Source organism: Cyprinodon tularosa, unplaced genomic scaffold (assembly GCF_016077235.1).
Source record: "Cyprinodon tularosa strain WSP-4 unplaced genomic scaffold, ASM1607723v1 ctg189, whole genome shotgun sequence".
NCBI lineage: Eukaryota > Metazoa > Chordata > Actinopteri > Cyprinodontiformes > Cyprinodontidae > Cyprinodon > Cyprinodon tularosa.
The window spans coordinates 1,985,115-2,012,294 of NW_024038669.1; the positions used below are offsets into that span (position 1 = coordinate 1,985,115).

The 27,180-nt window shown below is 38.6% G+C and overlaps 1 protein-coding gene and 1 non-coding gene across 2 annotated transcripts in view; one reads left to right on the forward strand and one right to left on the reverse strand.

The window, feature by feature from the left end:
• Positions 1–27,180, forward strand: part of dnah7 (dynein, axonemal, heavy chain 7) — a 132,523-nt gene that overhangs the window by 14,705 nt on the left and 90,638 nt on the right. Inside the window, exons 14-23 of the mRNA XM_038282877.1 lie at positions 3,261–3,401; positions 3,495–3,862; positions 3,995–4,181; positions 16,471–16,664; positions 22,305–22,503; positions 22,695–22,835; positions 24,295–24,507; positions 24,584–24,693; positions 24,853–25,021; positions 26,022–26,124. Of these exons, the coding sequence (XP_038138805.1) occupies positions 3,261–3,401; positions 3,495–3,862; positions 3,995–4,181; positions 16,471–16,664; positions 22,305–22,503; positions 22,695–22,835; positions 24,295–24,507; positions 24,584–24,693; positions 24,853–25,021; positions 26,022–26,124 (1,825 nt within the window). The remainder of the gene's footprint in view (positions 1–3,260; positions 3,402–3,494; positions 3,863–3,994; positions 4,182–16,470; positions 16,665–22,304; positions 22,504–22,694; positions 22,836–24,294; positions 24,508–24,583; positions 24,694–24,852; positions 25,022–26,021; positions 26,125–27,180) is intronic.
• On the reverse strand, positions 16,289–16,361 carry trnar-ccg. Its single transcript has one exon. It is a non-coding gene; the product is annotated as a tRNA-Arg (tRNA).

Consider the following 27,180-nt stretch of genomic DNA (forward strand, 5'->3'; position numbering starts at 1 on the left):
GAGTCTTGCGAGTCTGACATAGTAGAAAAATTGCAAATCTCCTTTTGGAAAGTAAACTTGTAGGAGCGATGCAAACAGAAACTTTTAAACAGAGCGTGCACGAGGAGAAAGGGACTCATGCAAGATCTTGCACGTGTTTAATAGCCGTTCCCTCTCTGGAAAGGGTACAAGGTTGTGCATGTACATTTTCTTTTTAAAGTGGAGAGGGCGGTCTCTTTTTATGAATTTGCAACAACCCTATGTTACTGCTTTAAACATTTAGTTGTCTTTCACAAATTTAGTCATTTAGATTATGGCTGTCAGCAGAGTTATTAATCATCATCCAAATAAGTGTGTGTGTGTTCGTTCGGATGCTACTAAAAGAAGATAAACCGTTGCATAAAATAAACGCAAAAGACCACGTGTTAAGAATACAATGGTATCTTTATTAGCTACAATTACACAGTATTATTATTTCTAATAGCAGCACAGGTACTAAACATTACTATAAAAAAGCAAAAACAAACAAATGAAAGGGGAAAGGGGTTTAAGAGTCGGTTCAAAGTCTGAGGAATGTTCAGGTTTCAGGGCTTTATGCACGGAAAGTGTTCTTTAAAACAGTAGCAGATAAATATGAATAAACCCTGATGCAGAGATGTTTACTGCATTCAAAACAGTGAAGTTTTATTTGGTTTTTATATTGAAAAATGAATAATGACTCAGGAATGGATTAAACTGTGATTAGGCTGAAAGAGAAATGGGTTAGCTTAGCTGGTCCCAGGGGGTCTGGTCCGGACGGGTCCAGCTGAAACAAAGGAACGATAGCTGGGAGCTAACAATGCTAGCCATTCAGTATGTTCAGTAAGAACTAGCATTCAGTTAAACTCATTAAAACCATCAGCAGTTAAACCAGAAAGCTTATTTCAAATCAAACACAACTATCTTGGCTCTGCTTCTTTAAGTCACTTTATGATCCAGTTTGCATTGATTTGTTCTCATAAACATCTGCAGAAATATTAACTCTGCAAAATGCTCACATATAAAGTGATGTCAGGAGGTTAAATTGGTGGCTGGACTGCAGCCTGAGTCCTGCTGTGGTAATGAAACAATCTAAAAGTAAGTAATGATGTTGTAGAATAGATCTATTTGTCCTGAATTTCATCAGGTGGATTAGATGAGCTGCCAATTGAACCAAGATCATAATAATTTTATATTATGCACTTGATACAAGATGGTGGAGTTTTTTCTTTTCTTATTTCAATTGTAAATCATATTATCACTTTGGCAAATTGTACTTCGCTGCTCAAGTTAAGGGAAAATACACTTATTTCAAGAAAAAATTACTTACTTTGATTTAAACTTTTGCTGGGAGGAAGTTAAGTCAAAAAATGCACAGATTAAACCAGAGAAAGAGTCCATCACAACAATTAATACCTGGCATCAACATTGATTTATTTGAGCTGTTTGGGGTCTGAAAATGGCATTTTTGTTGTTTTTGCAACCCTTTTTACTGGTAAATACTACAAACAAGATGTTTTTTTTTTATTTGGAATGTGGTGAAAATCTAGACAACAAGTATAAAAGTTATTAGAAGAAAAGTGACACAATGCACCATGATGGGCGGATAGACGGACGGACGGATTGCCATGGCTCAAACAGAAACATTCCTCCCTCCCACCATGCGCCACTGTCTTTGTTAAAGCTTTGATTAGGAAACTGCTCACCTAAGCAACCATTTCTTGTTCCTCCCAGCAGCAGCAGCACCATAGCAAGCATTAAATACAGCAGAGCAGCCAGCACTGGCTCATCAGTGTACTAAAAACCTGCTGAAACCTGAGGAAACCAGTCAGAGAATGAATTAGAATAGAAAAGAAACCAGTGGATCATCCCACAGCTCTGTTTGCTCCGGTTCTTTTAAAAAAATATGTTCTCTGTCAAGTTAGCTGGATTTATTCATATATTTTCTTTATTCATTTCTAGTTCCCCCAATTGCATGCAAATATATTGGTCATGCTTTTTTTTTTTCCAAATGTGACCATAAAATAAACCAAGCTACTTTCAGGCAAAAATCTCAATCAAAAAATTAAATATCTGACATGGTTCAACTTTTGCATTTTTCAAATGTTTCTCTAATGTTTTTCCATATAATATTTAAGATATAAATACACTGCAAAAAATGAAATCTCAATAAGTCATTTTTGTTCTTAACATAAGTGCATTTTTTCTTGAATTGAGGAGGTAAGTGAGACGTGACGCTAACTCAACCACAGAAAATGAAAGTAATAAACTCACCAATGAGTTAGTGTTAGCTTGCATGACCGGCTCCGTCATGCTGGTTTTCCTTCCGTATGAGTGCCACCAGCGTCACGTCACGTGACTAAGAAAACATAACGGGATTGGCTGGGTGTTGGACGCCACAATCCATCGCTAATGTCTGTGACCTGAAGTAACCCTTCCCTTTTTACACTGAATTTAGACGCCGAATTTAAGACAGTGAAATAGAGCCAGTTGAATCTCAGGAGGCTGAAAATATTGAGTTTGAATTTTGAAAGATTGAAATTTTTTATATGCAGATTTTTTTAACACTGAAAAATTTAACAGAAAAATAAGTATTGAAAATGTAATCACTTTGAAATAGTAATGTGAATTTTTAGCTTGAAGAGAAAATAAATGAAATTTCAACTGTGTAGAAATAATGACAATGATTTTTTTTTTTAGGTCAAAAATGTGTTCTGAATATATTTTAACACTGAAACAGTAAGTACAGACATACATTTAAATTTCAGTGGCATTTTTAATTCAAATCCCAGCGACATAGATTTACTTCCATACTCTTTGCCAATGGAATAAGACAATTTACACTTAAAAGAAAGAAAAAGTAACTGCATTGTCTTATTTCAAGTGAATATTATCTAATTTTCTTATTTGAAGAGTAAACATACTCACTACATTGGCAGATCATCTGATTTACCTACTCAAACTAATGCTAAATATACTTAATTTAAGAAGTTTTTACTTCGTTCTAGATCGTTTTTACAGTGTAGCAAATATTCCTTGTCATACTCGCATAAAAATCTCTCAACAATACTACAATTTATTATTATTATGAATCTGAACTTAAAGTCTTGTGTCTAAAGGATCATTTTACTTTAAATCCCATATCTTGTGCCATCCATTTACAGTTACAGTAACGTGGTACCAGGTTAAAATACAATCCTTTTCATGCTTTAGATATAAATCATTTTAATAGGAATAAGGAAAATATAGTTCTGCATCTGCAGGTGGAAGCTGACATTGAAAACCACTGGCGGACTTTATACAAGCTGGAGAAAAGCTTCAGTGAGGCGCCCAATGCCCTGAGGATAGCCACCGCTGTGAAGGCTAAAGTGGAGGGCTTTAAGGAGCTCGTTCCCATGGTGCAGGTAAAGATCAGGAGTCTAATAAAACCCTATCCTGATGTTCTTGTTCACTAATAGTTTAAAATCACTGTTGTTGGGAATATCTGGGGTTTGTAGGTGTTGTGCAACCCAGGCCTGCGCACGCGCCACTGGGACGCCATGTCCGAGCTGGTTGGGTTTCCTCTGCACCCCATCAATGAGAAGACATGCGTGGCTCAGTACCTGGACAGGGGGCTGGAGACACATCTGAGCAGCTTTAACAGCATCAGCGAGTTGGCCAGCAAGGAGCACTCTCTGGAGAAAGCCCTGGAGAAGATGTACAGCGAGTGGCGTGACATGAAGTTCAGCCTGATGGCGCATCGAGAAACAGGGACCTTCATCCTGTCCTCTGTGGAGGAGGTCCAGCTGCTAATGGATGATCAAACTGTGAAAACACAAACCATGAAGGGCTCGCCTTTCAACAAGCCTTTTGAGGAGAAGATACGGTGAGAAACAAAAAGGGTTTTCAAAGGTTTTGGTTACCGTTCTATGATCTGCCAGTACGGCTTCTGAGCAGGATGAATCTGGTGCAGAGCTTTGGGTTTCATGTTACTGCTGCTTTCTGTTTGTTTTTTCAGAGAGTGGGAGGCCAAGCTGCTGCTCCTGCAGGAGATCCTGGACGAGTGGTTAAAGATGCAGACCAACTGGCTCTGCCTGGAGCCCATCTTTAGCTCCCCAGACATCATGGGGCAGATGCCAGAGGAGGGACTCAGCTTCAAAACCGTGGATAAAACATGGAGGGAGTTAATGAGGCAGGTTTCCCAGGTAAGAGGCAAATCTTTGACAGCATCAGCTGTAAGGTCTCTTTCCTTGTTTCAACAGTTACAACGTGTGTGTGTGTGTGTTAGAACGTGTGTATTTTTCCAATAAAAAGGTAAGATGTTACCTCAATGACCTTGTCACTGAGGTTAAGGTAAACGGTGGATGGATACACTGCAGAAAAAAAATCTAAAAATGAGTAAAATGTGTTAAATTAAATGTATTTACCCTTAATGAGAGCTGGTAAATAAGACGATGCCAATGGAATGAGCAGTTTTACAGTTAAAGGTATACTATGCAACCGGTGTTGATTTTCCAGCGAGGCTCCCCCCAGAGGGCGAAAGTAAAAGCGGACTGTCGTAAATATGCTCAGCTGTTCTCCTGGTTTCTCCGTCAAGCCAGGCGCGGTTGTTTTAAGCTTAGCAGACAGGCGAACGCAACAAATGACTAACACAGTGAAAGTATGAACATGCACACAGAGAGAGAGAGAAACCATTCCAATGTTACTTATAATCGCATCAGCAGAAACGCGAGGTCCGCGTCAGCCTTGCAGCCTTCTTTTTCTTTTAGCTCTCACCATTCGGAAAAAGCTTGCCCGATGTTCACCCATGTACGACTCCTCTCTCTGTCCAGAACCCTTTTCCTCTTTCTTGCCTGCTCCGACATGGGCTTTCGCTGTTTTCACGCTGGTTCCGCCATGATAACTGCACAAATATCGCCACTGTGCTAGCAACTGAGGGTGTGTAGCAGTTCTTGCCGTAAAGCAAGACCGACTCTCGCGATGCACGAGACTTCTAAGCCTGTGGGTGCGGGCCGAGGGCTCCTGCAATTACAAATAAGGTATTTCCCCTACAGACCACCAGGGCGGCCGAGAAAACCTTTGTTCGACCTGAAATGACTCATTTAATCATCCAAAACGTTATGGAACACATTAATTAACTGAAAAATGTTGCATAGTATGCCTTTAAAATAAGTATAAAATACTTATAAGAGACTGCAGTTTTTTTTTTCTTGTTTTAAATTTAAATGCCCTTATTCCATTGGCAAAGTGTATCACTTGCCTGCTTAATTCAAGAAAAAATTATGTTATTTAAAAAAAAAATTGACTAACTTAGATTTAATTTCTTGACAGTGTAGATTGATGTCAGTGCTGCATTCTACTAACAGACGAGTGCAGATGTTGCTACATCCAAAGACAAGATAATATCAATGATCAAATAGGTGGTAATAGGGTTTGATGGGAAGAACAGTGAACCAATGAACATTCAGGGGAAAAAGGGAGGAATTAAAGAAAAGCGTGACCCTGTGGTAAAGGAAAAAACAAAAGAGTCAGAAATGTTGTAGAGATAACCTCAAAGTGTTTCCAGAGGGTAATTGGTACCGTCAGTAGACCGGAAATGAGACACATCAGTTTAAAGGCTCCGTCCTCCAGAGAGCTCAGGACGACTGCTCTGATAGAAATGATAGAATCTGTCTGAACAGGGCAGAGGTGTTTCAGGAGCACATAGAAAATGAGGTCATAGAGGGCCGGAGAGCCGGAGAGCCTACGCTGAGCCGTGCGTAGATGCTGTCAGTTCTGCTGTGAACTGGGTCCACTGGTGTTTCAGCTTGGAGACACAAACACTGCAGCACAGCTCTCTACACTCCTCACTGCCTTCTAGCTTGGTAGAGTAATCACGTATAGTACCTATGAAGCAAATTGCTCCCAAGAGTATTACTAAACTGAAAGTAAAAATTACAGTAAAGTTGTCCTAAAAGTTGTCATTTTTTTTATTTTTGTGTTAATTTGATATAACTAATAACTACTCACCTCTGGGTACTCGGGCCGTTTGTTTCAGTTTGTTTTATTTAGAAATACATTTTTTGTTATTAATTATGTAAACCAGTATTCTGATCAACAATCTAAAACTCTCAGATGTTGTTTTTTGTGTTTATTTAAAGTTTTGGAGGCTTGAAATCATTTAAAGAAGGTCAGCTATTGTTAACCTGACTCCGCCAGATGGATTTGCTCCGCATATCCATCTGGAAACCTTCGGTTGAAGTGATTTTGGTAAGGGGCGAAAATACTGGTTAGCTGATTGGCCTATGTTTGTGATAGACGGGCCAAATAAACCAATCAGATCAACGAAGCATATGACGTACTAACAGCCAGGCTACTCTTGGCGAAACCAGTCGGGAGAAGAGCAAAAACATCTTTTCCTCTGAGAAAAGCCTCCAGAGCAGTGTTTTGCTCTTCTTTCAGTGAAGAAATACTCTGTAATTCCGATAAAACTTGCTCGATAGCCACGCTAACGCTAGTTTCATCGTCTGCAGCCGCCATGTTCTTTAGACTGAACTGTTGCGCTTCTCGTTGCGTCACACCTCAACCCGCCTCAAAGCCAACGCTGATTGGACGTTCGTATGGTGAACGGCTCCAAATTTTCTTTAACGGAGAGTCTCCAGACTGATTAGCGAGTGAAACCTTGAAAGCTTGCGAGATCAGGATGGTCTCACGAGGCTAAGTTATTGTTAGGGCTGTTAAGTTTCCCTAACTTTAACCTATAAAAAATGGAAACAAAGACAGCGTAAGATTTTTCCTGAAATGCTTTGCAAAGAGGAGTCCAGAGTTAAACCATCAATCTCTGCATCTCCGCTTGGCTCAACACTTGCCGGGCTTTTTATTGAGCAGTCAACACATTACAACAGCAGGCGTTAGTTTCGATTACGCAGTCTCTTAGACATAGCAGGAACTTTTAAGACAGGGAACTTGCCTGGTTTCAGTATACACTCTACACAAGGTGTCGGGGTTATGACTTTTCACTTTTCTGCTTCTCAAATGAAAAACAGGAAAGCATTCTTGCAAAACATTTGACTGTCTTATGACCTTCATACACTATTTCCAACGATGAGAGTAACACATAGAAAAACAAATGATTGAGAGCAATATAAAATGAATAAAATGATAAAAACAACATATTTTCCATCTCCATCTCCATGTCTGTCTGAGTTCAGCCATGAAGAACATCCAAACATCAATTTCTTTTTCAACTGTTATTATCTCTTCCGCCTCTAGAAGGTGCTCAAGATTCACTGACTTTTGTCTCCATCAGAGCTTTCAGTTATTCTTCATTTTAGAAAAAAGTCATTTTTATTTAATTATCGTCGGTTTCTTTTATTGTTTGACTCCTGATCTCCTGGGTGCACGTTTATAAACAGGTTTTAAAAGCTTTATTTCGATCAATCTGCTTCATTTATCTCTGCTTTACACAATCTTTCTGTCTCTTTCTGATTCCTTTTACATCTCAGGGTGTAGAAAATAAATATTTTAAATTTTTACTAAGTCCTGCATAGCAACAGTATCAGAGCAGTTTAACTTATTTAAATGCTCTGACTGCTAAGCTCTCATAAGGATGTGTCCGGTATAAATCTACGGCTTCCATAGCTGTTCAAATGTTTTTACCTTAGCATTTTACTCTACTCCATCAGCTGCACATTTTCTGCCTTCCACTAAAGCCATCTGTTCGGTGCATAAAAACTACATTATCACACATAATAATACCATGTTATCCATTCAGTGTGCTCCTGAATAGCTCCCGCCGGCTCAGTGAATATAAAATTAGACCTATTATTGCATTGTCCTCTCAGAGAATGGCCCAAAATCATAAGCCTGATGAGATTTATGAAAAGACAGAATCATACTTTATCAATCAAACACACTTTGCTGGAATAATCGTCTGGCTTCTGAAACTCAATCAAACCAGACTTTTTGTCTGTGCGTCATCTGCTGTGTGTTTTCGACTGAGCTGGACGGCTTCATTTAGCCTCTAAAACATCCGTCTCTTGAAGTAATTTGTGTCTGATTTAAAACAAAAACCTTATTTTCAGTGGTTTCATTCTGTCTTCTTTTTAAAGCCAGACGTATTGTTATATTTTGAGTCCCTCTTTTACTCACTTAAGAGAGAGACAGTCTTCAATCAAGTAAAAGTAAGAATTAATTACAGTGTAATTTAGCTCAATCTGCTGCAGAGGAACTTCAACTCATTTAAATGTGTTTTCATTAAAAGGAAACAGCGCTGACAGAGAGACTGGGAGATAGATTTCAGTTTCTGCATCTGTTTCCTACATTTTGCTTCTTTCTTTAATATATATCATTCATTCCAGCAGCCAATATCAGGCTTTTATCTATTAATAGAATACCCAACTTATTTAATCAGGTCACTTATTTTCTGCACAATCTTTAAAATTAGATTCCCTTTTAAATAAATTATTTAATCCCCATGGTGTAATAGTTATAGATGTGATTCTAGTGCAGGGAATTAGAGTTTAGCACCCAAGTTAAATCTTTAAACCATTTGGTGAAACATTCAGCACGAAGTAGGGAGAAACCGCAGTTTCTTTGAGCTGAGCTCTAAAGGACATAGTGTGAAGCATATTTTAATGTGTATGTTTTATAGACAGTTGTAGGTGGTTGTTTTATTTTTCAGAATAAGACTTATAAATTTGAGCTATAAGGCTTATAAGAAGGACAGACCTCTCTAAAGCTGGGCTCTTATTTCCTGAGAGGAAAGAATAAAAGCTTCTCTTCAATAAGGAGGGAATGTTGATCGGCTGCTCAGCTTATCAACAGTGTTCAAGACAGGTTTAACAATGCTAAGCATGCGCTAAAATTGGGAAGGGAACAGACAGATGGAGAATAATCTTTCTTAATAATGCCTACACTATATTGCCAAAAGTATTTGCTCACCTGCCTTGACTCACATATGAGCTTAAGTGACATCCCGTTCCTAATCCATGGGGTTCAATATGACATCGGTCCACCCTTTGCAGCTAGAACAGCTTCAACTCTTCTGGGAAGGCTGTCCACAAGGTTTAGGAGTGTGTTTATGGGAATTTTTGACCATTCTTCCAGAAGCGCATTTGTGAGGTTGCACACTGATGTTGGACGAGAAGGCCTGGCTCTCAGTCTCCGCTCTAATTCATCCCAAAGGTGTTCTATCGGGTTGAGGTCAGGACTCTGTGCAGGCCAGTCAAGTTCATCCACACCAGACTCTGTCATCCATGTCTTTATGGACCTTGCTTTGTGCACTGGTGCACAGTCATGTTGGAAGAGGAAGGGGCCAGCTCCAAACTGTTCCCACAAAGTTGGGAGCATGGAATTGTCCAAAATGTCTTGGTATGCTGAAGCATTCAGAGTTCCTTTCACTGGAACTAAGGGGCCAAGCCCAGCTCCTGAAAAACAACCCCACACCATAATCCCCCCTCCACCAAACTTTACACTTGGCACAATGCAGTCAGACAAGTACCGTTCTCCTGGCAACCGCCAAACCCAGACCCGTCCATCAGATTGCCAGATGGAGAAGCGCGATTCGTCACTCCAGAGAACGCGTCTCCACTGCTCTAGAGTCCAGTGGCGGCGTGCTTTACACCACCGCATCCGACGCTTTGCATTGCACTTGGTGATGTATGGCTTGGATGCAGCTGCTCGACCATGGAAACCCATTCCATGAAGCTCTCTGCGCACTGTTCTTGAGCTAATCTGAAGGCCACATTAAGTTTGGAGGTCTGTAGTGATTGACTCTGCAGAAAGTTGGCGACCTCTTCGCACTATGCGCGTCAGCATCCGCTGACCCCGCTCCGTCAGTTTACGTGGCCTACCACTTCGTGGCTGAGTTGCTGTCGTTCCCAAACACTTCCATTTTCTTATAATACAGCTGACAGTTGACTGTGGAATATTTAGGAGCGAGGAAATTTCACGACTGGATTTGTTGCACAGGTGGCATCCTATCACAGTTCCACGCTGGAATTCACTGAGCTCCTGAGAGCGACCCATTCTTTCACAAATGTTTGTAAAAACAGTCTGCATGCCTAGGTGCTTGAATTTATACACCTGTGGCCATGGAAGTGATTGGAACACCTGATTCCAATAATTTGGATGGGTGAGCAAATACTTTTGGCAATATAGTGTACAAGGCTGATCCCTGACATAAAGGTACTGATTGTGGAAGCATATTTTTCCTTGGCCTATTTGTAAGATAAAATATTTTGAGTGTGCCTTTCCTCTATGGAGGATAAAAAGTGCCAAAATTAAATAAATAAATACAGCATTAAATAAATAATTAAATGTGTCAATAATTAATTAAATGTGGAATTAAATAAACAAATGTGTCATTCATTAATTAAAACCACGTCACTAATATAAAGTGCCACAATTAAATAAATAAATACAGCGATAAACACTGCATGAAAAGTGGGATTTTCGTCAATATGCGGCACTGTAGATCGTCGTGGAACTTCAGGTTAGCGGCAGTTTACGACAATTTGCAGGCTTCGCCGAAAACTCCCGTAAATTGTCAGAAATTGACGTGGACTTTCTAAGGCAGTGTTCCCCCCATGCCTCCCCCCCATGGAATTCTAGGGGAGGCTTTAACATGTAAATGAACATGCTGTGAGCTATACAAATGCAAATCAGGGTTGCAGGGGGGGTTTTACTCCAAGTGATATTTTTCTAAAAGGTAAGAAAATCTCTGATACAAAGAGATCAGGCTCAGTATAGCCTCTTACATTTTAGCTTGAATTGATTTATTTAATTAAAGTATAGAGACCAAAACAGATCTTTAGCTGACAGAGCAATACATTTAGAGCAGTAATTATAAAAAAAAAAAAATTGCATTTAAGATAAAAAATAAAATGTTGTCTGTCAATATGCTCAATTCACAATTACTTAAGTGGAAAAGTTTCAAGAAATGAGTCTGAGATGATTCACTTTATAACATGGCGCATTATCCTGTTGGAAGTAGCCATCAGAAGATTGGTACACTGTGGTCATAAGGTCCGGCCAGGTCAAGGTCCGCAATTGCAATCGCACCAAACAGGAAAAAGAACATCGACAAATTCCGGTTCGTCAAATTAAAATATAGCAGCAACAGATCGGTGACCAGAAATTATAGCACAATTCTTATATATTAAAAAAAAAAAACTAACACTGTTTATTTAAATGATTGGATCCAAACTATTGGTTATTCACCAACGAGGAAGCAGATTTCTCACCTCCATCAAAATATTTATTTTATACCGAGGGACTTAAACTTTAATCAAATCCATTCAAAAGAAACTTCTTATTACAGGAATGAAAAGAGATGTTTGGGAGAAGAGAACAAGTTCATTTAAAAAAAGCAGTTTTGAATTATCCTTATCCACGTTACAAAAATATATATATATATATTTGGGCAGAAACTGAACATATGCTGGATGATGGTGGGATTTTTTTAATATGTCATATTAAATTAAGCGCTCACAGGGTTCATACAGGAATGAGTGACTCTAATTTAATGCTATTTGAAATGATTTTAATGCCATCAACAAGAACCATGTACACAAGTTATTAGTGTACATGAAATATGAAGGAGCTGCAAGCAGAGTTCCATGACTCCTGTATGTATGTAAACACACACACACACATATATACGTATATATATATCCTCTAGCTTTTTCTCCGCCTGGAGCGATATAATATATCTGACGAAATTGTTTTTATAAGAATTTTTTATTAAAGAATTATAAATACTTCGATAAACATATTTAAATAATTTTTGTGCCAATTAAGGCCTTGATTTAAAAAAAAATTAATGATTTTTTAATTATTTTTATTGATCCGCGGAAACCCTGGTTCATCTCGCGCATGCTCTTTACGATTTCCAAGAAACTCAGAGCGTAGCTAATTGTCATTTTTACATGGGTTCCATCTCATATAGGAGTAATAGGAAATGAATTGGCAGACAGATATGCAAAACAAGCTTCAAAAAACAGTTGCATTGAGATACTGATTCCATTTAGTAAAGAGGAGATAAAATCTATTATAAAACAAAAGGTTAAGGAAAGATGGCAGAAGCAGTGGGAGGAGGAAAAAACTGGTAGATGGCTTTATAGCATTCAAAGGAAAGTTGGGGTAATGAGGGGATCAGGAAGAAGTAGAAAAGAAGATAATATCATATCCAGGTTACGTTTTGGTCATACAGGTTTAAACAGTACATTATTTATAATGGGAAGACATCCATCAGGAAATTGTGAATTTTGTTTTCAAGAAGAGACAGTAGAACATGTTTTGTTGTTTTGTCCAAAGTACTCTGAGGAGAGAAGGAAATTAGAATATCGACTTCTAAAGAATAAGTTACAATTAAAAATATCAGATATGTTGGGATATTGCTCGATTCTGAATATTTACGTCATTTATTAAGATTTCTTAAGAAAACTAAACTGATAGAAAGGATTTAGTTTTTTTTTTTTTTTTTTTTTAGTTGCGTCCTGATCCACACTCCTTACCAGTAGGTGGCGGTAATGCACACCAATAAGTTGCTTGTCAACCGCCATTAAACAAGAAGAAAGAAAGAAATAAACAGAGCGTAGCGGTCTGGTGCCACATCGGAGGATGTATGCTTTGCTTTGTGCAGGCGGTCTGGAGCGTCTGGATTTCGGGGTAAAACTCCTCTTGGACGCGATGGCGACTCTGCATCGAACAAGACGAACTCAAAGAAGAGATGCTAGCGGTAAATATATGTTCGATTACTGCCTGCTAGGCTAAAAGCAGCCTAGCCTAAGCTACGGCTAATAGCAGCCTAGCCTAAAGCTACTGCTAATAGTAGCCTTGCAAGAACAAGCTTTATTAAAGTGTATTTTTTGTGATTCACAGGAAGCAGTACGCCGTCTTCACAACTCGGAGACTAATTGCAGGCGCTATGAACCGGAGCAAGGGTAAGATTTAAAGAATATGCTTTCATTCTGCGGTAAAAGGAAATGGATACGGATGGATACCGATCATAGCTGTACATTTTGTTTTCACAGACTACTGTCGCCTCACAATGAGGCGGTGACCTCCTATTTGCTCGGAGCCATATCAGCAAGTCCAGATTTGCACGATGTTGATAAAGACGACATTGTGTGTAAGTGACTTGTTTAAATGTTTTCTCCTTCCTTGTTACTGTGACTTGCGTTTGATTTTTTATTCATATCACTCTCATTTAATTGTTTTCCAGCTGCCTGTAAGATGTATTTTCAGACGGTACGCAGGAGCTTCAGATATACGCAGCCAGCCAACACGCTGCGTGCGGAGGCTATCTGCTCGGAGTCGGGCCAGAAGAAAGAGGGTAAGACTTTATTTGGTGACTATTTTTCAGGTGCATTGATAGATGTGTTGTGTCCATACGCAGTGCGCTGATTCATTGTTTTTTTTTTCAGCTGGTGAAAGCGAGGCAGAGTGTGCTAGCAGATGAGGAAGTGGAACTCTGGAAGTCCGCCTTCGTCGGCGGTGTCTCTGGATGGATTGTACGGTCGCCGCCATTTCGTAGGCTGGATCTCACTGAACTCTGTGTTAAGCTGCAGTCCCGGTTAGAAGCGATGCCGAAGTACAGGGCCGCACACAGTAGGCGTCTGCAAATCGGACCTGCCTCGGAGGGAATGCTGCCAGTTACCTCCAACCCCGAGGAAGCAAACGGACCGTTCACGGACTTTTAATTTTTAGAAACGCATGTGTTTGGATACGCGTTGTATATAGTTGTGTGTGTTTTAATATACCTCTTTCTTTGCATAAACAGCTTCCTGGCAAATGTTCATTTCCTGTATAAATTTATTCATGTCCTTGATGGTAGCATAATAATTGTGTAGTAGTGTAGGATAACATAAATACACACCATATGAATGAATAAATATATGAATGAATATATATATATATATATATATATATGAATAAATATATATATGTAAATTTATATGTAAATATATATATATGCCAACCAATCACGAGCGACTTTACTTGTTTAAAAAGAAGTGGTTCCGTCCAATACTCAGTAAGAAAATTAAAGCCTGGCGTGGCCACGTGTGGTTTTGCTGCCAATCACGAGCAATTTCACTTGTTTGAGAATAGTGTTTTCAGCCAATACTGAGTAGGTTATTCAAGCCAGACCTGGCCAGCCGCGCGGGTTTGCTGCATTCATATTCTAATTAGGGCCATTAGTACAGCTGATCGCTCTCCACATACGTCAGAGTCCGTTTCCGACAATTTGTGGCACGACAAACGCGGACAAGCACGGGTTGCAAATTGTCGGAAACTGACGAAAATCAGGCAGATCTGCGGGAGTTTACGGGGACGAAAATCTCACTTTTCATGCAGTGAAACAATGAATTAAATGTGTAATTCATTAAATAAATAAGGAATTAATTATATAAATGTGTCATTAATTTAATAAAATATGTCTTCATTTTATAAAAAAAATATACATAATTATTTCAGTGTGCATTTAATTATTTCATGGTCCTGTGTCGCAGTGCATCGAAACCATTAAAATAATCTGTCAAACTCACCCATCAAAGTTAGGGGGCGGGGTTAACACGAATCGAGTCTCTGGCTTTGTTCGAAAACCTAGGACGGGTCCTCCAAGGACGCGGTCTACCTAGACTGGATCCTTCGAAGTCCTTGAAAATAAGAAGACCGGAAGAGTTTAGGCTGTGAATTCGACCAGGTCTACCCTTCGGCGGGTTTTACCGCCGTATGCTCTGTTGCTTAGCAACCGTAAACGTTGACACACAACGCAGGAAAAGAATGAATACAGAAGTTTTCAAAACTGTTTATTTATTTCTTTTTTATTGTGAAGTGAACAAAGACTACACTGACAAGAATCCAGCGTGGAATAAATGTTCCAACAGCCGGGAGCAGGAACAAATAAAATCAGATATAATGATAGAAACCTTAGTCAGTTAAATAACCTGCTGCTGTCATTCTGCACATCTCTGATGTTGCTGCTATTTTCAAATATCCATTACTGTACAAATGTCCATAGCTGCATATTGGTTATTAATTCCCCAGTTTTATATTGTTAAAACGCTTTAAAGTATTTTATTGTTTATGTTTTAACTCTTCCCTATTATGTTATTCTTATACATTTTTCTAAGGTCAACATTTGTGTGACCATTTTCAATAATCTTTCTGCTGCTGTAAATTTGCCCATTGTGGGACAATAAAGGGATTTTCTATTCTATAAAAGGGTTAGAAAGATATAAGTAAATCTAAACAATGTATTTATAAAAATATATCTGCAAAATCTCTAATATTCAACAACAAAAAATACGTAGTTAAGCATATTGTGCGAAACAGCAATAAAAAGATAAAAATCCTATCAGATTTATATTCCCCACCCTGCAGATATATTAGAATCTGTCCTTAAATTCCAGCCAAACCCATTTACACAGTAACAGATTAAAACCTTTAGATAAACCAAACATTACCGCCACATATCTGACTCTATAACCATTAAAACAACTATTTTTCATTAATCTCAGACGGAACTATTAAATGACTTGTATTATATTAAACTGAACTTCCAATTTTCACCACTGTTCGGCGCCAAGTAACCTTTACTCTGATCACAGCTTGCTTGGTCTCGCAATGAATCCTGGGATATCCAAGAATACCGAGGATACATCAGACCCGTCCTTCAAATCGGGCAAAAAGAAGGACGCATTTTAAGGCCGCATAATGAGGACTCTTGGAATCCGACCAGACCTCGGCGCCGCGCTATGACGTAATCGGCCTTCGAATCCGGTCTTCTAAGGATGCGTCCTAGGTTTTCGAACAGAGCCTCTGTAATCGATTTGCTTCGCCTTAATGTAAAGGGTGACCAATCAGGTGTTAGATAACCGGCCCCTAACTTTGATGGGTGAGTTTGACAGATTCTTATATATATTTTTTTTTTTAATAAAATGAAGACGTATTTTATTAAATTAATGACACATTTATATATTTACTTCCTTATTTATGTAATGAATTACACATTTAATTAATTGTTTATCGCTGTATTTATTTATTTAATTGTGGCACTTTATATTAGTGACGTAGTTTTAATTAATGAATGACACATTTATTTATTTAATTCACATTTAATTATTTATTTAATGCTGTATTTATTTATTTAATTTTGGCACTTTTTATCCTCTCTACTTCCCTGGGGGAAGTGTGTGTATTTTAGTAAAGTGGAAATGTTTGTATTTAAACCTTATTTCTTGCAAGATATGCACCTCCACCTCAGCTTCCTAACTGCACATGGTCATTTTGCAAGTCTGTTATCAAAATAGTTTATATCACTTTACGACCCAGGTGGGACTTGAACCCACAATCCCCAGCTCCGGAGGCTGATGCCTTATCCATTAGGCCACTGGGCCTGTAGTCATGATGATCTACCATAGAAAACTGATCATACAATGAGTTTGCACATCTAATAATTTCTTGTTTATTCATAATTCTGCTTGATCATTGTTCTATCTGTTGTAGGACAGGCATGTTTTAGCTGTGATGGTGATTGACAAGGTGCTGGAGAAGCTAAAAAGGTCCAACCAAATCCTGGAACGTATACACAAAGGGCTTAATAACTACCTGGAGAAGAAACGTCTCTATTTCCCTCGATTTTTCTTCCTCTCCAATGAAGAACTTCTGGAGATCCTCTCAGAGACCAAAGACCCCACAAGGTAATCTGCTGTAGGATGCATGCATCTAATGTCACCAGTTTTAGTGTGAATATGGATGAATCATGCGTGAGGCTGTAGAGGCTGTTGAGATTTTAAGTTATGACGGTGAAAGACCAAATTCCAGAAATGGTCCTTGAACAGTCTATTTATATTAATTTTATATTAGTTAATCTATTTTTATTTATTTATTTATTTTTGAACACGGCTTTATGTGTTCGCTTTTAAGCCTACTTCCAGATGTCAAACGGGCGATGAATGAGGGCTTATCATTGCACCAAGCAGATGCTGTTAACTAAAGGGCAGATAGGTCCAGATTTGTTTGAACAATATTCTGCCCCTAATAAATAACATCATAATCTAAAAAGAAGTTTTCTGTATTTAGTTTATTTATTTCTTATGTATTTTTTCTGGGGAAGAGCTGAAGTGTGACAAAAAAAGTAAAAACAGGATTGAGAGGTGAGAGGAGGAAATGGAAATAGATTTTCGCAGCCCTGTAAAGAAGCTGCTCTTTCTCCACAATGGTCCCCCATAAGTTCTCTACAGTAATCCATGCTTATCTTATTTCACAGGGGCATTCCATTTAGTAGATTGTGATTCCAAACAAAAGTTGTTTTAACCTTTCATACTCTCCCTGCCATTTCAATTTTCTCTCCGCAGTCCTTCAATCGCTCTGGGACTGCCTGGAATTTTTCATTATATTTATGCAGATACATTGATAAACACGGCCAGCAGCCCTGCCATGTGCTATTCTTCACCACTATTGGTGCTTATGTCACGCACAGATGGTGGTTAATAATACAAAGACAGTACTGGCTGTAGGTTTCAATGAAACCCATTGGTTCAGTCATTTAAAAAGAAGAGAAACCTGTCGTATTCGATTTGTATTGTCCTCATATACAGTAAAAAGCTAACAGAATTCATTGAAGGTCTGCAAAATAGTCTGTTTGCACATTATTTCACTACCAAGACACTCTTCTCTAACCTCTTACACCCTAAGGGGGTATAAATAAATTTCTGCCTGACAAAAACACACAAAAGTAAATAACTTATAGCCTCAAAGCTATTAGATTTAAGAAGAAACTTTTGGTATGTCTGTAAAGGTAAGATGTCATAGAATGGTTTTCTGGTGTCAGCACCATTGTAGCTTTGACCCTGCCTGAAATATTAGGGACAAAATACAAAATATTTTGCATTTTTTGAACCTCGCCAAAATTTTCTTTGAAATAAACATAGCAAAACACTACCAAAATATTATTTATAGCACAAAAAAGTAGTACAGACTTTCAAATCTAAATGTTGTGTAAAAATATACAAAATGTGGACTCAATCAGATGAATCATATTTATTTTAGAATGGTATTAGTGAGAAATTTCTTAGGCGGAGAGGCCATTTTGGCACATTTATCCATAAATGTCACCAACCTGTGCCAAATATGTTTTTTACATCAATACTGGGGGTTTGGTAAAATTACGAGGTCATGTAGCAGCTGGACCCGCCGGTGGGTCTGTAGGGTTCAAGGGGCTAACACGTTTTCACAGCTCTTTTTGCAGCACTCTCTGGAAGTTTTCTATTTGTTGTGATGTCTTCTTTTCTTAATGTGCTGTGAAATGCCGGAACAGTTTGCTTCCAGGTATAAGAAAATTATGTTTAGTTTTGGGGAATCTGTTATTTTTGGCATAACTGCGTACATTTTTAGTTAACTGCAGGGCAATGGTTTTTGGTACTGATGCCTCCCAGTTAGTGCCAATAGCCACTTTGCAAAAATAGACAGAGAGAGTTCTTGCAGCATTATATTTTGGGAAAGTGTTTTTACTCATACATTATATGCAGTGCCTGCAAAAAATGGCAATGTTCTGAGATATGAACGACTTTGGTTCTTATTCTATTCAGTTCAGTTTATTTATATAGCGCCATTTCACAACACATGTCACCTCAAAGCACTTTACAGTTCACCAGATTATGAAGTATGAAATGTCCTAACCTAGCCTAGTGAGACCATCCTGATCTCGCAAGCTTTTAAGGTTTCACTCGCTAATCAGTCTGGAGACTCTCCGTTAAAGAAAATTTGGAGCCGTTCACCAAACGAATTTCCAATCATTGTTGGCTTTGAGGCGGGTTGAGGTGTGACGCAACGAGAAGCGCGACAGTTCAGTCTAAAGAACATGGCGGCTTCAGCCGATGAAACTAGCGTTAGCGTGGCTATCGAGCAAGTTTTATCGGAATTACAGAGTATTTCTTCACTGAAAGAAGAGAAAAACACTGCTCTGGAGGCTTTTCTCAGAGGAAAAGATGTTTTTGCTCTTCTCCCGACTGGTTTCGGCAAGAGTAGCCTGGCTTGTGGTTGTGTTTTCGTCGTCGCTCTGTTAGTACGTCATATGCTTCGTTGATCTGATTGGTTTATTTGGCCCGTCTATCACCAACATAGGCCAATCAGCTAACCAGTATTTTCACCCCTTCCCAAAATTACTTCAACGGAAGGTTTCCAGATGGATATGCGGAGCAAATCCATCTGGCGGAGTCAGGTTAGTCCTAACCAGCACTTCTTTTTCTTGCAACCCTGGAAGAGAGACTCACTGTTCTTCTGGCTTGTACACTATATTATGAAAAGTGTTCGCTCACTTGCCTTGACTCAAAAGAGCATTAGTAACTCAAAGTTGGAAGCCTGGAATTGTCCAAAATGTCTTTGTAAATCTGAAGCATTTAGTGTTCCTTTCATTGGAATTAAGGGGCTAGGCCTCCTGAAGAACAACCCCTCACCATAACCCCCCCTCCACCAAACATTACACTTGGTACAATGGAGTCAGAGAAATACTGTTCTCCTGGCAAACCCAGACTTGTCCATCAGATTTCTAGATGGAGAGGAACGATTTGTCTCTCTAAAGAATGCTCCTTTAATGCTCCAGTCCAGTGGTGGTTTACTTTACACCACTACCACACTGCCCTTGGTGATGTAGTTTGGAGGTGCATAGTGATTGACTCTGCAGAAGGTTGGTGACCTCTTCCAGATGTGTGCACGGTACCGGCACCCCCTTTGGCCCAGTTGTTAAAGCACGCATGCTAAATTGCCCCCTTGAGATTCAAAACGGGGGCAAAGTGCCCCCCAACTAGCCTGGGTGCCATTCCGACCTTAATCCCGCCCTCAACGTTTGAGGTCGGGAAGTTCGGTCTGGCATTGCTCTGTAGTAGCGCGAGTATGCTCGCACAATATCTGGCGGGCCAATCAAATTGTCAGGGCGGGCTTTATACGATGATGGACAGATGATCAACAGTAACGTAATCAACCACGTCACCAAAGCGCGCTTGGGTGACAACAACAATGGCTGCCGCTGGAGAGTTTAGGTGTGTAGATTCTGCTATTAGGTCTGTTCTAGAAGATATCGACAGCAAATTAATTTTAAAAGAGGAACAGAGAAACGCGATCAAGGCTCATCTTCTTATTCTAGGCGTGCAACTGCACGCTTTGATTTTTGTTGACAACAACTATTCGTCGTTTAACATACATCACGCACTCCGTTGCTCTTATTGGTTGTAGATCTATCCAATTGAGTGCAGAGGCATTTATTTTCCTGGTTCATTCGAAACACGCCCCATAATCACAGCTCTATGGAGCAGTATCAGACTCATATTCTGACTAGAATTAAGTAGGACTACGTCAGGCTACCCCCCGACAGTGATGAGGACACAGTATACTGTATGTTCCTTTTTTTCCTTCACCCTTCAGCATCCTCCGACCCCGCTCCGTCAGTTTACATGGTCTACCTCTTTGTGGCTGGGATGCTGCCTTTCCCAAACATTTTCTATTTTCTTATGACATAGCTGACAGTTGACTCTGGAATATTTAGGAGCGAGAAAATTTTAGGACTGGATTTGTTGGACAGGTGGCATCCTATCAGAGTTCAACACTGGGATTTACTGAGCTTCTGTGAATGACTCATTCTTTTACAAATGTTTGTAATAGCCTGCACGTTTAGGGGCTTGATTTTATACACCTATGACCATGGAAGTGATTGGAACACTTGTTTACAATAATTAGGATCGGTGAGGAAATACTTTTGGCAATATAGTGTAAATACTGAAAAAACTGTCCATCTAACAAAGTCTTCCAATCTTAGAGCTAGTTTAAAATTCTCTTGAATCTGTGAGACTGACATAGTAATAAAGAGTAGATTCTGTCTGATTATTAAGCTTGTTTTGAGAAATTTCTACTCAAAAACAAAAGTAATATTCTTCCAGTGCAGTAAGATAATTACACTTGGTTGGGCTTTTTGTTTTAAGACTATATACCATGATTTTAAGAAGTATTAAAATCATTAGATATATTCAAAAAACAAAAGTCTTACCATCTAGGGTTTGTGTGTTTGTTGATCTCAAAACAAGATCAAAAAGACTTTTTTAGATACATATGAGATTGAAAAACTTTTTTTAAAATACCAGATGGGGGTTAAACTGCAAAAAATAAACAAGAAAATAAAAAACTCTTGAAATAAACTTATTTGCAAACGATTTGAGTAGATATTTAAAAGCACGTCAACTGAATAAAGCTTTGATCTTAGAATAAGAAAAAGTTTTCATTATCTTATGTAAATTGCAGGCGACAAAGTTGTCTTATTTGCGATGAGAAAAGTACTAATTCCCTTGTCAGATAGTTTTACCTGCTCAAGAATGTTTACGGTACTTTAGTTTTATGCTGTTTTTTTATGGAAGCAAATCGTTACCATTTTTCAAATGAAAAAGCATTTTCAGAAAGTCTTTTTCATTTTAAGAATGTGGCTGCATTGTTTGACTCATAAATTAAATTAATAATCAATAATCCTGTTTGCATTTAAATTTTCTTCTTCAACACTGCTCATCCTTTTACTTAATTAAAAAGAAAAAGACATTTGAGATTTATTTTTCAAAATGCACCCCAGCAAATACATACCAAAATTCAATTTGAAATGTAAAATTTGAAAATGAAAAAGCATTTCCAGAAATACTTTTTCATTTTAAGAACGTGGCTGCATTGTTTGACCCATAAATGAAATTAGTAATCAATCCTCCTATTTGCATTTTCATTTTCTTCTTTAACACTGCATATTTTATGCCATAATTAAAGAGAAAACACAGTGGACATTGCTTTTTCGTTTCTGGAAATGCTTTTTCATTTTCAAATTTTACATTTCAAATTGAATCTCACTTTCACAATATAAAACATGCATGTTTTAAATTGGCTTTTAACTCTAAAGGAAATTGACCTCCATTCTGAGGGTGTGTTGTTTCACTGGAAAAAATCTATATCTAGATAAGTAATTTTTTTCTTAAAATAAGTGAATTTGTTCTTGGATTGAGGAGTTAAAATAGACACTTTGCCAATGGAACAAGACAATTTACATTTAAAATAAGAAAACACAATTGCATTGTCTTATTTCAAGCCTGTTATCTAATTATCTTATCTTAGAGTTAAAATACTCATTCCATTGGCAGACTATCTCATTTTCCTACTCAAATTAAGGGTAAATACACTTAATTTAAGAACTTTTTACTTATTTCCAGTGTTGCATGGCTGTGTGTATCTGAACTGATTACCTGTTCTGGTTGTACTCCTCCTCCGACCGATTGACTGCTGGATTTAGATTTATCCTTTTCGTTTCTCCCGACCAGAGTGCAGCCTCATCTGAAGAAGTGCTTCGAAGGCATTGCAAGTGTGGTGTTCACTGACACACTGGGTATCAGCCATATGAAGAGCAGTGAAGGTGAAACAGTGCAGCTCCTGAACATCATCTCCACCTCCAAAACCAGGGGTCAGGTGGAGAAATGGCTTCTTGAACTGGAGAATAGCATGGCTGTGTCCTTAAAAAAGGTGCTGTGTGAAACTTGTTTTCTACTGCCATCAATGGTCTTACATTATTCTTAGAGTATTATGTAGAACACTTTTTTTAAAATCTTTTGTGGACTTTACTGATTAATTAGAGCCTTAAAGTTAAAATCTTCACCATGAGGCCTTAAAAAGGCTAAGTCAGAAAATAAATCTGCTGCAATGCTCCATTGCAGGTAATCAAAGATGCAATCAAGGCCTACCCAGATGAGGAGAGGAGGAACTGGGTCCGCGCCTGGCCGGGCCAGACTGTGCTGTGTGTCTCACAGGTCTACTGGACCAAGGATATCCATGAGGCTCTTGGTTCAGGACCAAAGGTGTTCTGTTCTTTTTCTGTTCTTTAACTGTCAAGACTTGCAGTTTATCAGCCTAACCTGTTTACACCATCGTCAAGCAGATCTACAGCTATAAATGTATTATATTATATAGCGATTATTTAATCTCAAGGCACTACATGACAATTAAGCTGAATTATATTTCTGAAATACAAATAATCAAACACAGTGTTGCCAGTTGAGAAATATAGGATTATCTTACTAGAGACATGAGATTATCATATTTTGGGGGAAATTATTGTACACTTGTCTTAGCCAAAATATTAGGTCTATTGATGCGTTATGGTCACTCTCATAGGCACTCACGGCTTCGTTGTGTCAGGATTGAGTGGATTCACCAGAAGCCCCACAGTTGCTTTAGGGTTATGTCTCCATAAACAATCCATAATGTCTCTGGAAAGTCTTCTCCTCTCTGGAAAACTCTTTCTCCTCACCCACCTCGGGCAGTCTCCCACCTTTTCCCTCTCCCCCGAGCTCAGGTCCTCTACCAGAGGCGTATTAGCTTGAGGGTTCTGCACATTATCTTTGCTTTTCCTACTGCACTTTTCTGGACCAAGGTGTCTGTATTTCCAGGTATCTGTTGTAGACCACTCCTCAAGTTTGGGGGTCACAGCCCCGAGGGCCCCAATGACCACCGGTACCACTGATGCCTTGACCTTCCATGTTTTCTCCAGTTCTTCTCTGAGCCCCTGGTATTTCTCTAGTTTCTCATATTCCTTTTTCCTGATGTTGCAGTCACTTAGTATTGCTGTGTCAACCACAATGGCTTTCCTTTGCCTTTTGTCCACCACCAAAATGTCCAGTTGGTTTTCCATTACCCTTTGTTTCAGTACCTTGAAGTCCTGCAGGATCTTGGCTTGGTCATTCTCTACCATCTTAGGAGGTGTTTCCCACTTTGATCTTTGGGGTTTCCAGCCTATACTCTACATAAATGTTCCTGTATACTATTCCAACCACTTGGTTATGGTGCTCTAAGTAAGCTTTCACTGCCAGCATCTTATGCCCTGCATTTATGTGCTGGATTGTCTCAGAGGCCTCTTTGCACAGTCTGCACCATATATATATATATATATATATATATATATATATATATATAAATATATATATATATATATATATATATATATATATATATATATATATATATATATATATATATATATAGACCATTCTCAAGTTATTTGCCCAGGCTGTTGATATTATTTGGCTAATGATCCTAGTATTGGTAACAGTAGTTGCCATGGTCACCAGCTGAAGTCTGTTTTTATCCTAGTCTGGATCTTTGTCATGCAGGATAAATGAGATGTTGAGCACAGACTAAAGTCATGTTTTTTTTACTCTAGAAGTTTAGATAAAGATGGAAGAGATTTCTTAAATTAAACTTTGTCTCCTGAGATGAAATGACTTCTGTTCAATATTTTTATGCTGTTCTCTGTATTAGGCCCTGGATGCCTACCTGGCACAGAACAACAGACAGATAGATGACATTGTGGCTCTGGTTCGTGGAAAGCTGTCCAAACAAAACCGGGGGACTCTTGGAGCTCTTGTGGTGCTGGACGTCCATGCCCGTGACGTTTTGGCCACATTGGTGCAAAAAGGCATCAGTGACGAAAATGACTTTGAGTGGCTGAGCCAGCTGCGCTACTACTGGGAGGTATGATACAGGGAAGTCAGCTACTGAGGTTTTTGGATCAGTGTGTTTTTTATTTCAGGGTTTATGCTCTGTGCAGGATGATAATTTGCACACAAAGATGATCAATGCTGGTTTACCTTATGGCTATGAATACCTGGGCAACACTCCAAGGCTGGTTATTACTCCCCTCACTGACCGCTGTTACCGGTAAAACCACTTCTTGAAAAATGTTTGACTGTTCTTTGCTGTGTTTAGCAAGATAACTTACTGTCCATTAAAAGCATTTCATGCCAGAGTATTGGAATAAACACCAGCATCACTTTTAATCATTTCAGTTCACTACTCTTGTATGCCTCTTTTTTTCAGTACTTTGTTTGGTGCCCTTCATCTCCATTTGGGAGGGGCCCCTGAGGGCCCAGCAGGCACAGGAAAAACGGAGACCACCAAAGACTTGGCCAAAGCAGTGGCCAAGCAGTGTGTGGTTTTTAACTGCTCAGATGGGCTGGACTACATAGCATTGGGCAAATTCTTTAAAGTGAGTACATTCTGTTCTTATATGGAATTTAATAAAGCCTCAGTGTCACAAGGAGAAGGGTTAAAACAGGAGCAAAATGTAGACAGGAATTCAGAACTGCTGAATGAATAATAAAGAATAAAAAGCAATCTTATTTGAAGAGCATCAAAAGGAGAACAGGGGACGGTGAAATGCTAATGCCATAAAGTTCACAGAACTCATGAATGGACTATGAATCTATTCTATCAATGTTTGAAGTAAATTGGGAGTGGTGGCCTAGGGATTAGAGCATAAAGCTTGGAATCCTGAAGTTATGAGTTCGAGCCCCACTCCCACTGACCCTTAACGCCACACTGCTCCCTGGGCGCCACATAATGGCAGCCAACTGTTCCCCAAGGGGGATGGGTTAAATGCAGAGAGTTCATTTCATTGCTCTGTACTTGTGACAGTGTATTGACAATTAACAAAGCTGGAAAAAGGTGGCAAGTTAAAAGAAACCACAAAACCTTAAACCGTATTGCAATCTTGACACTGAAGAACATTTAAAACCAAAAATCTGACATGTTTTACTTCTGACAGAGTGTTAAGGGGATGTGCACATGTTGCTGAATTTCTCGTTGGATATTAACTGAACAGACAGCTTTAACTAATAGCATCCTGCCAATGTAATTGTTACATGTTACTGTTAATTAAAGACGCTTATTATTTATTGAACAGTATGTAATAATTTCATATTTAAAGTACTTTCAGAGGTTTGTATTCTGAATGTGACCACACTTTCCTTTAAGAACTATATATAAACATGACTCACACTCCTTTTGTGCTGCACTGTTTAATTCTAAAGTTTTCCGATAAAATATCTCATCTGTTGATTCGTCCTACCTTAAAGCGCTGCTCAGAGGTGCTGGTCTCAGCCCCCATAAGTTAAATAAATAATGAAAAAAGATGGCTTTAGAGAAATGCAGACATTTTCTTTTTATGCTGGACTAAATCTTAATAAAGTGTGTGTGTGTTAACTCAGGGCCTTTTGTCCTGTGGAGCTTGGGCCTGCTTTGACGAGTTTAACCGCATCGACCTGGAGGTGCTGTCCGTGGTCGCCCAGCAGATTCTCACCATTCAGAGAGGTTTGTTCTCAACCTTTTGCTTTGCTTTCCTTATCAAGCTGAGGGAAACTGGCAGTGGACCAAAACAACAAGTTTTGGCAAAGCTTCACTCATAAAAAAGTGGGTTTTAATCTCTAAAGAAGGGCAACTGTAGGCAAAAGCATTTTGTGTAGTCTGGCCAAGAAAACTTCCTACAAAGCTTTGTTTCCAGCCGCCCAGCAGAGAGCTGAATGTGCTTTGGGTTATTAATGATTTCCTCGCAACATCTAAAAGGTGCATTAAATATGCCTCAGCCAAAGCTTAAAACTGCTGCTGCTTTTTAGAAATTCATGAATGTTTTTTCCAGTTAGAATTAGAATTCCTTAGGGGTTTGCTCTTTGTAAAAGTCTTAAATTATTACTTTTTTTCATTTTGGATTAAATCTAGATTTTAAAGAGCCAAACTCGTAACCTCCTAAAGTGAGTTAAAGAACATTTTTATACATATTTTGTAAGAATGGAAACATTCAACAAAGATTTTTGTAAGATTTTTTAAATAATTAAACATACTCATTACTTTATTGATTTCAGTAGCTCAGTGTAACAATTAAGGCTCATTATATAAATTAGTAACATGTGGGAAATGCAACATCTAAATTTAAAATATATAATTTAAAATATTATCAATTTTAATGAACATTTTTTTTTTTTGAATTTCAACTAATAGGTCTTAGTGTAAATCATCTGCCATTATAGTGATTATGACTGTAACACAGAATCTTAATTATTGTTCGGTGAAGGTTCGGTGTCACTGGGTTAAATGCAGTCCAGGGATAAAAATCTTGTCTCTTTATATTCATTGTTTTTAGTTTGCTGATGTCCTGAAATGTTTCAAATCATTAAATAAAGATAAAATATTTTTCAAATGATGATTGGAGCTTTTGCTGCATTTATCCAAGATAGCACAAATTGATAAAGATGGGAACAGGCCTTCACCTAAGAGCACATCCGCTCAAGAAATAATAGAAAACAAATTTGTTATTTTTTAATTCTCTCCAAGAGAGATTCACAGAGCCTCAATATGAAAATCGGGGTTCAG